The 15,953-nt window shown below is 39.1% G+C and overlaps 2 protein-coding genes across 12 annotated transcripts in view; both read right to left on the reverse strand.

Annotated features, from left to right (window-relative positions):
- Positions 1-294: 294 nt before the first annotated feature.
- Positions 295-6,777, reverse strand: LOC126998148 (2-oxoisovalerate dehydrogenase subunit beta, mitochondrial-like). 2 transcript variants are annotated; one of them, XM_050859573.1, is made up of 9 exons: positions 6,432-6,777; positions 5,334-5,411; positions 4,471-4,673; positions 3,884-4,039; positions 3,118-3,289; positions 2,550-2,695; positions 2,236-2,322; positions 1,882-2,046; positions 295-312 (listed from the first exon to the last, which is right to left on the reverse strand). In XM_050859573.1, exons 1-8 carry the CDS (start codon positions 6,574-6,576, stop codon positions 1,906-1,908), a joined length of 1,128 nt encoding a protein of 375 aa, XP_050715530.1. In that variant the 5' UTR covers positions 6,577-6,777; the 3' UTR covers positions 295-312; positions 1,882-1,905. The 2 variants fall into 2 exon arrangements, with proteins under 2 accessions (XP_050715530.1, XP_050715529.1); XM_050859572.1 differs by lacking the exon at positions 295-312 and having other exon boundaries at positions 683-2,046.
- A 2,012-nt stretch (positions 6,778-8,789) lies between these two features.
- Positions 8,790-15,953, reverse strand: part of LOC126998150 (potassium voltage-gated channel subfamily KQT member 4-like) — a 100,592-nt gene continuing 93,428 nt past the window's right edge. For all 10 annotated transcript variants that reach the window (XM_050859580.1, XM_050859578.1, XM_050859577.1 and 7 more), the window contains one exon: positions 8,790-13,069. In XM_050859580.1, the coding sequence (XP_050715537.1) occupies positions 12,582-13,069 (488 nt within the window). In that variant the 3' untranslated portion in view covers positions 8,790-12,581. The remainder of the gene's footprint in view (positions 13,070-15,953) is intronic.

The following is a 15,953-nucleotide window of genomic DNA, read 5'->3' on the forward strand; positions in this document are numbered from 1 at the left end:
TTTAGGGATGATAGTTTACATCTGAAGGTTTTTGAAGATAACCCACAGCGCACTGAACACATTATGAACAGTGTGACATGATTAAGAGTGATGTAGTCTTGAGAGAGTGGTTGCTTTTTTCTTGCAGGAGTGGAGAGGGTGTGCTGAAGTCTGACTTCAGGCTAGGTGGCTGAGTAACTTGAACACATCAGGCTGGTCAGGGTGAGTAGATTACTTATTCTTTATCTTGGTTTCTGTCCATGATGAAATTGTCGTATCTGTTTATGGTTATTGTCTGATATCCTTGATGCTCACTAGGGCGAACTGAGAACCCTGAGTAATGAACAGGAATTGAGAGGAGTGAACAGTTACTGATTTGGTGTGTTGTTTTCAGTCATGCAGATCTCCCGTTTAGTGTCTGGGACTATTATTACAGGTAAGAATGAGATGGGGTTTTGAGTCTGTTTAATATTGATGATGATGATACTTGATAGGGACAAATGATACCTGATTATTTTTCCTTTGGGAATCTCTCTGATGGCCTAGTTTTATCAGCCCTATGAATGCTGTATGTGTGGATTCTTTAATCTTTAATAATTTCCAGGGCATTGGCAAGATGTGTGACTTCCTGCAGTTCATGTAAGTTGACCCTGTACTGGCATGATGGTGTGGTTGCAGCAGACTTGCAAAGGATAGCGAGAAAAGTGGTCTGAACAGTTTATTTAAATTATGTCCCCTTGACTGACAAATTGTGTAAAGACTGACTCGTTTGGTGTGAACAGCTTTAGGCTGTACTTCTACCAAATGAGTCGTCCTGAAGTCTTGACTCTGCATGTTTCACCGGCCATGGGCACATTCTTTCTTCCAGTTAATTTGCAGAAACTGGTATACCAGTAGAACTCATAGGCCAGATCCATTTTTTAATGAAGTTTTGTGATTATAACACTATTATTAAATTGATCAGACAAGTTGGATGTACTACTTTATTACACTGGACGTTATCAAAACTAAAACTATTGTCCAACCCTGCAAACTATACATCTACACATAAACAGTATTAAATATATATATACATTTATTTTTACAGTACTACATGTTATGAGAAATGATCATATTTATTAATGAAAAGTAGTGTGTTCAACCTATTTTCCCACTTAGTTAAATGGGGTGGATTAGCGAACTACCCTAATAATCACAGGTAACAATGAAACCGAGAAGTAGCTGTACATAAGTACAAGATTTTGTACGAACAAGCCAACATTGTATGAGAAATAAACCATCTTACTTTTATTTGCCTGTTTCTTCGAAGCCCTGTTTCCCCCAGGGGGTGGACAATGGCAGAAGTGTCTCCAATGTTCCCTCACCATCAAACTCCAATACTCAATAATACTGACTGACTAGTACTAGCAAAGATGAGCTTTAATGTAATGAATTTGAAGGAATGATCAAGTTCGTTGTCATTTTCACCAGCTGGTGAATATGCATGCAAGTAACCAGTTTGGGTACGAAGCTCAAGTAAAAATTTTCATGTTGCCGGCATTTGTTATTGTCAAATATTACTCATTCTGCATTGGTTTGAACAAATTGACGGATATATCTAATATGCCGTTTGTGAAAATGTGGACGAATTTAGCAACATTTTATACAGTTGTGTGCGGACTGGAGCCCTGTGTTATGCACAGTGAGGAGTTCAGTCTTTACTCCTTTCTCATTAGGTTAGAAAATCATTCCCCCCCCCCTTCTCAGCAAGTTTATCTTATCACTAGCTAATCCACGACCAAGCTGTGCACCCCCTCATCTCATGAGATGCACTAAAATCTTAAATCTTAACAAGCTTAATCAGTAGTAAGTTACTGAACCTAATGTACAAAGCTATGCTAAAGCCATTCACTTGAACCCTACCTGATGTGACAGAACTCCTGAAGATCAGTAACTCATCAGCTTTTTCACAGCACTCAGACACCGCCACTTGTCAGGCAGATAGAATGGCTCATAGACGTGTGGGAACGGAGTGTCGAAACCACAGACCCTCTCCACTGGTGCCTCGAGGTGGAGGAAGCACTCATTCTGTGGGGAGGGTAAGGGAGTATTATCTATACAACACACTTCATCTGGTAATTATTTTTCACTAGTACTCCATTATTATTAGTATCAACCTCACTACAAGTACTGTAACCACCACTATTGGCAGGACTCCTCCACAACATATAGTATCACAACAATAAGGATGACCATTACAAACATCCACCACCTTACCTGCACTGCTGCTGCGATTTCTGCCCCAAACCCACTAGTGATGGGAGCCTCGTGCGCTACAATCAGTCGGCCGGTTTTCTTGACGGACTGTCAAAATAAAGAGAAGGAAATAGTGAAGAGCTAATAACTAGAATAAGTCTGCTGTTGGAATTATAGATGTAAATAGACTATATAAAAGGAAAAAAATATGAATAAAAAAGACAACCCAAGGAAGACGAACCTAATTGAACTATCCAGGCAACGAGTAAGTGGTCCCGTCCAGCTGCGCATCAAAGTCATAATAACTCATAAAACACCTTAGCACAGCCACTCACATTGAAGACAGTTTGCTGGTCCCAGGGCAGGATGGTGACCAGGTCAATCACTTCACAGGACACGTTGAGCTGTTGTCTGGCCAACTCGGCCACCTCCCTCAGCACATGCACCTGAGTACCCCATGCCAACAGGGTAATGTCCTCCCCTGAAAGAAGGTAATGTAACGCTGAGGGAACAGAATACTTGTATAGGGTACCCAGAGGATTCATGAGCTCAGCTCATGAATCCTTCCCATATCCTTAACAAAACATGTTTGTTAAGGATATGGGAAGCCTAAACCTAAAATACATGGTAGGATACCAATACAATAAGTCAGAAAACAAGGTTAAACAACAAAACAGTGAGACAAGTAATGAACAGAAGCATAGTAATCACCCTATGCCCCCCCAAGAATAATAAAAAGGCAAATTTCTGCTAGCAAACAGTATCAAAGTATCATGAAACCTGTCAGCCTAGATTTAATACTTCTGTTTCTTCCATGGACAGTTTTCTTCTCATTTAGACCCTGGTCTTTTTCTATGCCAGACTAATATATAAAGAAACAAACGAGGAAGAATGAAGTCTCACCCTCTACTAATACATCAGCCGAGGAGAGAGGAAGTGTGTAGTCTTGGGAAGGCACCATCTCGACAGCTGAGCGGTACAACACCTTCGGCTCCAGGAAGATGCATGGGTTGTCATCTCGGATGCAGGCCAGCAGCAGACCCTTAGCTTTGATGGGGCCACGCGGTATCACCACCTAGAGATAAGGTTGTTGGTCATTAGTTAATTTAATGTTAGTCTTTTTAGGATTAAGTTAACTTATGTATGGGTATATGAGAAAAATGATAGCCAGAGTAGGGGGTTTAGGTGCAAGGCTGAAGGTGAGAGGAATGTGGCAGGCCTATTTAGAGACAGTTGGCAGAAAAGGAAAGGATGCTGCAGAAGATTGTGGATGAAGATAGGTATGACAGTTTTAGTATGAGTACAGCTGCAATGGGAGTGGATCATCGAGTGGATGAATTGATGAAATTTGGCATTCCGGGATGATTGGGGCATACGATGAGAACAAATGAGGGTGACTGTGAAGAGTGAATGAGGGAGACGATATCAGGGAAATCATCAGAGAAATGGATCAACAGAATGGATAAGTATGAACGAAGATGGTAGGCAGAGGATTAAATGTGTGAAGAGGTAGTGTTGAAACTGAGAAAACTGGAAACCCTTCTGCCATGGCCCTGGCAGTAGGAGAGGGCATTGGAATTATATAGAAATACAGAAAGATAAAGAAACAGAAGACCATACAGTCAGTAACTCAATGAAACAACTTTAACATAACCCAGCTGCCTCTTGCCTTCAGGCCAGGAGTGTGACTGAAGTAGGCCTCTGGGGACTGGGAGTGATACAGCGCACCATGACCGACAGCACCACATGGAGCACGAATGGTCAGCTTGCCACAGTTGAAGAGATTCCCGGACCTGTAGCGGTACTTGGCAGCCTCATTCACTATCTGTAGGGTGTATGCCCAAGCTTAATTTAATTCAGATATTTACGTACATCAACAGGGGCTTTCAATTTACAAATATAGACTAACAATTCAGTCTAGAATATTTACTAAATACTAATCTTCCCTTGGTGACCCCAGGATAAATAGACAATATCCTAGGCTAGGCCTTTTACTGAGCCTTTTTCTTCCTTTAATAACAAGATAGAAGGTATATGAATTAGGATATGTTGTATATAAATAAACAATAAACGGTTTAGTATAAATCAAATAATGAAAGAGTATATAAAATCATTGAGAGTTGCCTGTGAGTTTTACTAAGGACCATTTTACTTCCAATGCCACAGACATTTAATATATAAATAGGATATGCAGTATAGTATAAGTAGTACATAAAACAGTAAAATACATCAGCTTGGGGGTCAACTTTCACCCACCTGATCAAATGCTGGGAAGATGTAGTCAGCAAACTGCATCTCAGCAATGGTGGTGGCACCCCCAACAGCTGAGCCGATGGCAAAGCCTGCGATGCCTTGCTCACAGAGTGGAGTGTTGAACACACGGTCCTTCCCAAACTTGTCCTGAAGACCAATGGTGCAGCGGAACACTCCACCGAAGCCAACATCCTCACCGAATATGACTGGAATGGTGGAGAAATTATCAAAATAAAATCAAGAAAAAAAAAAAAAAATGTGATTCAGCAAAACCCAACCCAAGGTTAAAAATCTTCCTCAAATGACTGGAATGGTGGAGAAATGTGGTTGTGTACACTGTGGCTATTGTAAATATGATCAAAACAAAATAAGGAAATATGTGATGCAGCAAAATCTAACCCAAAGTCAAAATCTTTCTCATATATGATTGGAATATAGGGAAAAAAGACTAGAATAGTGCAGAAATGTGGTTGTGTACACTGTTGTTAATGGAAATATGATCAAAGTAAAATAAGGAAATTTGTGATGCGGCAAAATTTAACTCAAAGACCAAAATTTTCTACAAACATGAATCAAATAGTGAAAAAAGTAACTATTGTGCTATTATAAAAAGTCTGACTGATAATTATATGATTATAATGATGAAATAATAAAATGTTAGAAAAAAAACCAGGTGTATGATTGATGGAATGGATAAATTATGGAAAAGTGTAAATCATGGGAATTATAAATGATACAAGGAAATAAGAATAAAAGAAAGGTTCTTAGTGTTGCTAGAATGAGAAAACATGACGAGAGAAAAGCAAGTAGTAGTAGAAGACAAAGAAATAAATCTCGCCTACTGGAGAGCACCTCACCAAACTAACCTGCAGTATCATCTGTGGCAAGAGCATGATCTAAGGCAGTGTTGATGGACTGGAACAGGTTCAGTCGCTGTGTCTCGCCTGGAAAAAAGGTTTAGTGTTTAGAAATAAGTGCTAGTCAATACAAAGGCAAGGTTAACCCCTTCACTCCGGCGACGCCGACGTCAGCATCCGATGGCATCACCGTATGGAAAGGGTTAGTCCTCTTCTAAACCTCTTAATCCTCTTCCATTTCCTCTTGACCCTTTCCATACTGTGCTGCTGACGTCTATGTCACGGATGGAAAGGGTTAAGAGGTATTCATAGTCATGCAGAGTGAGATAAGATATAGGTAAGTCATAACCTGTGCATGGCCTCAGTGCTGATCTCCATACCATTGGCCCTTGAACCTGCAGCGGGCGAGTACCTATTACCCCAGGACACAGGGTTACTGCAACATACGGTTTACCATCACCCCCAGGTACCCATTTATTGAGCATCACGAGAGGAAAGAAGAACGGCTGGGTGAACTGTGCTGGGATTTTAACCTAGGACCGCAGATTCATAGTAAAGCACTCTAATCCACTGCACCATGGCGACACAAGCACTCAATTAATAAGTCTAGGGTAGTACCTCTGGTACTTCAGTGAAACTCAGGACTGGACGGACAAGCCTGCTTTACCAGTGCTGCCATAGAGGTACCCCCTTAGCACAGCAAGTAATTTTGAGGCTTACAGTTAAGGGTAGAGCTAAGGTTAAGTTGGGGCATACACTAGGGCTGAGTGTGGCCTCGATGCATATCCGTCGCATTGGCCCTTGAGTCTGTGGCAGGTAATAACCCGTTACCGGATACTTGGAGGGTATCAGGACACCTCTCCTCCCGAAACTGACCTTTCTTTCAGCCACTTCTCTTGACTCTTGAAGGAGCAGTGAGTAGCGGGTTGAGTGGGCCAATAAACTGCTGGCCGGGATTCGAACCCAGGCCAGCGGATTCGCAGGTAGACGTGGTAACCAAAACGGGGGCGCTGTAAGGCCACAAAAAAACCTGTCCTGGGCACCATCACCGAAACCAGCCCCATAAAACACTCAAGAGGAATCACCGAACACAGACACACGAGTTACCGTAGGACTCCGGGACAGTGTCAGGGTAGTAGGTGAAGTGCGAGGACTGCCTGGCGTGCTGCAGCCCCGCCTGGAGGAGGGGGCGCGAGGCTGAGGGCGCCACCAGCCGCCGCAGGGCAGAGAAGTGCAGCAAGGCCCCGACCATCTTGATCCCTCAGACTAACCAGCCGGCCTCTGTCACCTGAGTGCAGACTCCACCTGGGGACTGCTGCGATGCCGGCCAACCCAAATTGTTGTACTGCTGTGTCAAAACTGTGGCATTTTCCTATACATTATTGCGTTACTTAATGCAATAGATGTTTTATTGCAAAAATTATTGGTCATAGCGGCCACACCTTGCCCACTCCCCCCGCCTCAACGCACTCTCGACCTACCCTAACTTATTTATCTGCATGATTGACTGATGGCTTATTATTGCAAAAGACGCAGCAAATGAGGAACATATGCCATCCCAACTCCCAGGCAATATATATAATGGGATTTACAAAAATACAAGAAACATATGTGTACAATTTTCTTGCCGACGAGCAATGATATATGACTTAAAATTACCACCAGATCAGTTATAGATTCCAATTGTGGTATGAATTTTGTAAAAGTTTGATTGGGGTACGTCCGGATTGATGGATTGATATATAGCTGGTTCATTGTTGTAGAAGTACACAAAAAAAGGAGAATTGGAAGGAACAATATATGCTATCCCAAACAGGCAATACGTGGTGTGATTTACAGTAATTAATACAAGAAACGTGCACAATCTTCATATCATTAAACAATATGAAGGAAATGATAAGATTGGCAATATTCCCGTATGTAGGTAGGTCTATATGCTGGAATTTATTATAGTTGCCAAAATATGAGACCGGGGAGAAATTTTTGGAAATTCCCCAAATGTCGGCAATTTCAGCTTCCATCAGTAACTAAGCAAAAGGAAAAGTGAAATGACGAGAGACGTGTGGAGGGCGATTTAATTCCTCGGGTGGCAACTGCAATAATTGATGGTCTAGATAAGGTCCCGATAAAGAAGTTTGTGGTGATTATCTGATATGCAGTTTATGAGTCATTGCTCCTATTCCAGTCATTTCCAAGGTGGTGCTGAATAGTTCAAGCCTTTAACTATTTCCTTGGATAATCACAGCCCCGGCGATGGTCTGGAAATAGGAGGAAATAGCAATGATACTTTTTTTTTTTTTAGACCAAGTGATATGGCTAGCCTCCCTGCCCTGATCACACGAGAATGCTGATTTATATATTACTACAAGGATGGAAAACAGCCTCCCGCATACTTCAAATGAGGCAGAGATGGGAAGAATTCCAACACGTACAAACTTTTTATTACGCTTTCTATATAGCTTGTTCATCGATGTCGAGGAAATTCAAATTCACTTAAAACATCAGAAACACCTTGTCTACATACTGATTTTTGTTTTGTTTTATTATAATGCTTAACTTCCCAAAGACTATTTACCTACAGACCCTTACCTGTAGTCCTGGCGAATATGACAAGTGGTCGTTCAGCACTTTAATAGTTGACCGCTTCCTCTGTGCAGGGTTGATAGTAGTATAAGATTCACTTCTAATCCTTCAAAACTTGGGGTTCTAATACATTCCTCAAGTTAAAATACTTAAATCAGACAAACTTGACCACAGTACTTACTACCATCATTTCTCCTCCACTCTTGATCGAGGCCTCACCGACTCGGACCATGCGCTTCGTTCTTCTAGCACTGACCAAATGTTAAAATGCAATATTACTGTTTATTCGTGGTTGTATAATGATTAGCTGAGAAATGTGTCACGTCTCCTTACATCTATGCCTTATCCACCCAGAAATGAGTGGGTCTACTGGCATATTAAAACCATGATGAAGTTGTGTTCCTTCTATCTCTTATTTTGTGACCTCTAGCAATTTGAATCTCCTCGTAGGTCAGCTTATCATTGGTCTTTTACTGTCCTATTTATAGCACACACACCAAACCTTACTATTAGCCTTTTACACTATGTAAAAATGAGGCACAAGGTTTGGCTGAATGGTGTCATATATTTATGTATTAAAAGCATTTGGCTTGTCTAGCTGTCATGTGTGACAAAAAAGACATGATTGTCCAAAAAGATAATGACTGAATACTGCCACCTTTTTGTTTCCCAGCTTCATATCTGATTTTTTTTCTACCTTGATGCCCTTGCACAATCCCTACACTTTTTTTTTTATATAGCCTGCCAGGCACCTCCTTCCTTCCATGCTTTATATTTTGTCAACAATTAAATGAATCCCTCAGCACCAGTCCACCCATGACTGCAATGAAGCCAACCAGTCACAGTAACCCAGAACTATAGAGGAGGGCATGATGGATCTGCTGACTGCAAAAATTTATATTTGGCAAATATAGTATTCACAATAACCAAACAGGAAATATATATATTTTACAATATACTCAACTTATGTAAACCTCCTTCCCATAATTTAACATTTCAAGTGATAATGGGCTATGTTACAGATGCTGTCATGTAGTGAATGTGAAATAATTTTTGAAAATTATGTACACTAAACTATACATCAATTGATAACTCAAAACACTTTATGGCAAGCAATATTGGACCTTCAGATAGTTATATCAAAGCTTAATAGTATCTCACTTGGACAGTGGCAAGCATTTAGGCAATAAAATACTCTTGCATTTTTTGCTGTCTTAATTTTGAAAGTTGCCGAACAATGTATGTGGTATGCATAAAACAGTATTCATGTCATTTTGTGAAACATAACTAAAATACAGTACCTTATGAGCAAATTATAAAAGCTGATTCAGGAGTTATGAGACATTTAAATGGACAAATTAACAATACCAACAAAACAACGGGTAAACGAAGCAACACATAAGCCTGTTTGGTGAGCAACTTAATCTCACAAGAAATAGTTTGTCTTTTGATTACTCTTGGTCCCCGGGGGTGAGGCTGGGAACAGAGGCACACACCTCCAGGAACATTTTGCCGTCACTCAACAGCAAAGACTTGAAACAGTTCATTTAACTCTAGTTCACAGTGTGTATTGATTGTGCCTTTCTGCAACCCTTAATCATAATAACAATAAAGAACTAAATATGCCTATATGTTAGTTGAAAAGCACCACTACTAGATGTAAAACCAAATCAGCAGAGAAAACAAGAACAATTGACTTTAAATAATTAGTCACTAGCCACTGACCTTCTATCACTCATTGCACTAAAAGAACTAAAAATAATGATTAGCTTCAGATTTGTTCATATCCTGTTGAATGCAAATACAGCCATAATAATCTAGAATATACTTCATTGTCTCAGCTCAGTAGTTCAGCTCTCCTTTCCCAACCCTGTAATGCAGTGTTAATACAAGATGAAACTGACTCTTCCTTTCCTTACTTCCCACTCCTTTACCAATGCCTTAAGAATACTAACACAGCACTCCTTCTCTTCATGTAACTTTGCTGTTTTTAGTTTATAAGAATACTAACACATTCTTCCTCTTCATATAACTCTGCTGCTTTTAATTTATGAGAATACTAACACTGCCTTCCTTCCTTTCATATAACATTACTGCTTCTAATTTATGACAATTGTGCCTGATCATTAACCGATGCCCAGTGCTGGAATATCGTTAATTCATTACAATAGAAAAGAAGCCAAAGACACTGAGCCCTTTTCTATTTTTTGCAGGCTTTCTCTTAATTTTCCATTTCTTTGTCAATCCCTTATGATTACTAACACAGCATTCCTTCTTTTCAAATCTATTGCCTTGTGCTGGAATATCATCAATACAATACTATAAATAAAAAGAAATAACTAGCATATTTGAACTTTTTTCTTATTCTTTTGTGAGTCTGGATGAAGATAAAATAAATAAATGATGAACTCAATCAAGAATCAGTTATCTAAACTGATTGATGGGATATTTTAGTTTCATTTTGCCTTTTATTTTTGTATTTTTAAGTATAGTTGAATGTATGGAATTTTCTGATAAAAGGGGAAGATAACAGTAGCTCCAATAAACACTATAGCAGTAAACTTGTTTGTTAATATTAGTTTATATGCTCCAGCTCATCAATGACATAAATTTGTATCCAGTCACTCACTAGTTATGATTACTTTGACATGTGTTCACTTGCAAGTATTCTGCCTCATCTTATGTTGTTTCCTTTGTGCATCTTTAGTGGACATTTCCCTTAAGCTTTTGTGTTCAGTCCTTGCTCTGTCTTCTGAACAATACCAAACGCTGACTTTATCTCTTAAAGGAGAGCTTCACTCATGCCTTAATACTTTAAAGCTTTTCTGGCATTAATGGTGAACAAAATGCTATGTGAATGGATGAAATGTTAGTTATCACACATAATACTACAACTCAGGAAATCCAGTAACTGCAGGCTCAGTAAATATGCTAGACTATCAATGCATCGTGTAAATCAAGGAGTGCTCTGAATAAGGCTCAAGCAACTGTCACCATAATTGTGATAGCAGCAGCAACAGGTACTGAAAACATCTCATGGTAGAGTAGTAACGGTAGTTATAAATTATGTACCTAATGTAATTATTAATACTGATATTGCTTCTCTCCCATAAAAACACGAAATGTATAAAATTCGTAACCTCTTTGCATTTCTAGTGTGCAGGCATATATATGTTTTCCAGATATTTACTAATCAAGAAGCAGTTTCTATGTTATGTCTATTTGTTAATTCTGGCTAGAATTTATGAAAGTAACTGTATAAAAAAGTCAGCTTATGTGTCTCTGCATCATTAAGTTCATGATTCAAGAATTACTGACCATCAATCATCATTTACATAGTTCTTTGTTGAAAATTAAAAAAAAAACTCTTTTGTATAAATTTCCTTTTTCTTTCAAAGCAAATACTCCAACTCTTGATTCATAGCATTAATTTAGTACTGTCAAAGGTTTATTTTGAGGAATCTTGAGAATCTTACATCAACAACATTATCTGTGTGAATGAAGAGATCAAAAGACTAGACTATCAGTCAGCATTACCTCCGTTGTGACCAGGTACAAAACAGTTCACATCTCAGCTTGATCCATCAAATTTTGGTTGCACACTATGATTGATGGTCAATTAGTAGTGATCTTGTGGATTTGCAGTTGTAAAATATTCATATGCTATCGAGTTGTAAAATACATATTCATATACTATCATTAATTATAATTATTGTACTGGTGTGCACGTGATGAATAGTACAAACTGGAGAGTGCAGAGAGACCGTAATACTTTGTAGGTGTAAAAGATGGAGCCTATATGAGAAAATTAGAGCTGTGAGTGTATTTAGCACTCCTTACTGTAAATATTCCTAATTGTGTAATCAATAAAACTATGAGGTAATAAATCACTTATTCATTAATAACAAGAAGTGAGTGAGACTTAGGAACTAAATCACTACTATCTCAGAGACTATGATTAATGTTCTTTGATAAGGCTTACCTTTCCATGTCTCTTAACATTACATCTCATGAGACATTGCACTATGGAATAAGTCGGTAACCAATTCACGCTGAAACAAAGTAACATAGTGAAAGACACATTGTCATTATGTATTTTCCTCAGCAACAAATGTAACAATATAAAATTGCCACAACACCTGGAGTGACTTCCTGCCTACTTTATATAAAAAAAAAGATCTCCATGTTGTCATGAACTCCACTCATTCACCCTTACAACTTATCTGCAGTACTGTGTATGAGCATTTTTGATACTACAGAACCATAAAAAAATAGCCATTTATAGTTATAATATCATGAGGATAGGTTAGGTCAGATTGGTGGAGATACAAAGTGTTTTTTACATCAAAATGTTGTCTTTTGAGTGGGACCAACAGCCTGTATAGACAACCCTGAGTCTCTCCTCCAGGAATCACACACTAACCTTACCAATATCAGTAACGGCTCACGGATTCTGTTGCCTCCATTGGCACTTCCCACGTACAAAAAACAGGAAATTAACATGAACACAAACAGGACTGAGGGAAACAGAGACAGGGATTTGCAAACAATGGAAAAAGGTGATGGGAGTATAATGGAAATGCAGAGTGAAAAAAAAAAGTATTGGGGAGGATAACAACAAACTATAGATCTTTAGAATGCCCTGAGTAAGAAGTAGTGTCCTTTCTTGCACCATCATGATGAAGACTCCTCCATGGTCACTATTTCAGGAGCAGACAGGAGCTGTGAAGTCTCTGTGGCATGCAGCTCAATGCTCTCCCCCACCAACACTGGGGGCTCAAGGACGGGCAGTAGTGCGTATGATGACGATGGCAATGACGTCGGCGGTGATGATGAGGCCCTCGACTCGTGGTGCGTAGGGAGGTGGTGCGCGTAGTTGTGGTGGTGGCGGTGATAGTGATGATACGAGTAAGGGTAGTAAGGGTGTGCGGGATAGCTGTGCGATGACGGATAATGGTGGTTTGAGTCCGCCGGGTGATGATGGAAGCTGGTGTGGTGGGGGTGGCTGATGATGGTGGGGGCTGGAACCTGAAGTGATGTGGTGTCCTGTGCAACAGAAGCGGAGATGGTGGGGATGGTGATGGAGGAGAACTCGTTTTCCTCCGCTATGGTGGCGGGTTCCAGGGACTCGTATTCGGTGATGATTGTACTGCTGTCGTCGTCTGAAAGGCAAGGGAAGCATTCAGAAGCTCTGGTAGTTATGAAATTGCAATTTGTTTAAGTTTTTACATCATTAATTCTGCAAACAATGGTAAGGCAAGGGAAGCTGGCAGCAGTTTTCTATAATAAATATAAAACTGTAATTTCAGTTAATTGTTACATTATTAATCATGCCAGCTGCGGTTAGGAAATCTATTTTGTTGTGTCGAAAGCATATTTTATGGAACACTTTTGTTCTGAGCTTCAATGATTTCCAAAATGCTGAAAATGCTGTTTAATCATATAATAAATGGGTTTACTTAATAATGTGGTTGAAGGTGGAAAGAGACAAAATTAAAATGCATAACAATATATCAAACCAGGATAAATCTGCAGTAATGTATAATATATATATATATAAAAAAAAAAAGCTTAGTTGCAATAAAACTATATTGTGCCTTAAGATAGTGTCTATGAATCAGTGCTGTTCAGTCAAAACTCTGTAATTTGAGTTTGAGAATAACATATATAGTTCACTATTTATGGCTGCAGTGAAACTCTTGACTATTAGATCATGTAATAAATCAGACCGAGTAGTACACTGCTTTGCATCATGCTGGCTGGCAGTGATAACACACATTTCTCTGGCTCATGCACTTTGGCAGTGCAGTGGCATGGCAGTGTCACAGACAGAAATGGTGTTGTGATACCCATCTATAAATTTTTCAGTGACTGGCTGTTACTAGAAGATCATGAACACACACAATAACTGTTCCACCAATCTCTGTTAAGTGCCATATAGAGTAAGGAGCATCACAAATTGTGGAAGTGTTCATCCCACACACTACACTAATAGGCATATTCCTGGTGATCTGAAGAGACTAATCTAGCTTTCAGTGCTGTGCTGTGTAGACTCAACAGTGATCAATTACATAACAACACTGACAAGTGTACAGTAGAATGGAAAGATAAGAAAGGAAGAGGACACTGCAGGGAAGGCAGGTCATAGGGTCAATCCAGAGTCCTAGGAGGTAGAAGTGTAAGCATGATGGCAATGAGGGGTAATATACTTTGTATCCATAAATAAAAATTAATGACCCTTTTGATTTCTGGAAAGTGCATGTTAATAAGCAAAAAATCTCTCTTACTTCTTGACTCATCTCAGAGAACAAATCCAGACCTTTTTCTAGTTGTTAGGGTATGTGCATGTATACCCAAAATATTACAGAATAAACTACCACTTCCTTTTAGTCAGACTTCCCTACAGAATAATAATTTTGAAATGCTGTAAATCATGAGGTTCACTGTGCTTTTATACTAAAAGATATTATACTCAAGTAGCCAACAAAGATCTTTGCAGAGTTTTGACAATATACTTCATCATCAACTCAAGCTTATATTAAATATTCAAGCAAGGAGGAAGATTGAAATGGTGAAAATGAGCTTATGCTATTCTGATAGATTACGACCATTGCTCTTTCATCTATGTAAATGCCTTGCACATGATGAGTGGCCACTTATGGTTAAGCAAAGTAATATAATGCATTAAGTGTGAGAAGGAAGATATGAAATGTTTTGAAGTCTCATTGTGGTGTACATTACCAACAAGCTTTGAGACCTGATAACAAGCATGCACGGACCCCACAAGTGGCCAATGACAATGTGCAGTGATGCTGACAGGCAGAAATGCAATGATCTCTTAAACATATGTGAAGAATGGATTTTTAGACTTTTTTAAAGTCCCATTTCTCTTTCAGAAGTGATGCTTGGTGCAGCACACCAAAGTGGTAGTGGAAAGGCTCTACAAAGCTTTGTACAAAGATGCTGGTGAATGCTTGCTGCCTTCCTGTCGTGACAAACAGGCTCTACCCAGAAGCCACAAGAATAAAGGTTATATATCTATATATATATACATGAAAAATATTGATTGACCCTGTAAAATAATGAAATTTTTGAAATCAGTATGTCAAGCACATGATTTTTCTATCCCTAGATTTTTTTCTGACATCTTTGAAAAAAAATGTTACTATAGTCACCATACATTAAGCTGGTCCAGAAGCCCTGCCCCTTCTTCCATAGCTATGCGAGCTGATTGGCTGGATGAAAGGAGCTTGGAGTTAGGAGTCAATGTTACCTTGGAGGGAGGGTGAGGGACGGGGTGGTGCTTCTGGACCAATTTCGTGTATGGTGACTATAGTGCATTAACCTTGTAGAATGATATGTTAACTGTACACACTTCCTTCACCCTGTCTCCAATATATAATGTGATTTACTATAATTTTTATATCATGCATTATCATTCAATACAGGAAGAAGAGGAAGGGTTAGTGAGGTACAGAAGCAGCCTTGATACAGGGAGGGAATATTTCGAGTAGGGAGTAAAGCTTACTTACATCCTGTAAATGAATACCAGGCCTAGGAAAACAGTTTGACAATGATGATGAGAGTAACAGTTGCTTGTTAAAAGCAAATGCATAGAAGATGCTGAAGTTTCACCGCCATAGGAAGTGTATTTTTGAGCACCAAGAAAATAGTTGTGAAAATGATTTCCAATTTCCAACCCTTACACCTCCAATATGAATTTTGAAGTGAACTAACAGAGATAAAAAAATGTGAAGATAGAAATGCATGAGTGGTAGACAAGTAAGAAATATACTAAGGCACTTCCACCATAAATGGGGCTAAGAAATAACTATGATGTACATTAATGATTTTCTCACCACTTACCCACGGCCCAACAACTCACAGCAAGCAGTAAATCAACATTTTGGTATTTTATGCACAAAAATATGCACAGAAATTAGTGTTTACATTGCATTAAATGCATTTCTGATAGTGCTTATTCAATATAACTGAGATGGCAAGAGACCAACACACAACATGACCAAAATACAACAGTAAATACTG

This window comes from Eriocheir sinensis, chromosome 13, assembly GCF_024679095.1.
Source record: "Eriocheir sinensis breed Jianghai 21 chromosome 13, ASM2467909v1, whole genome shotgun sequence".
NCBI classification, from domain to species: Eukaryota; Metazoa; Arthropoda; class Malacostraca; order Decapoda; family Varunidae; genus Eriocheir; species Eriocheir sinensis.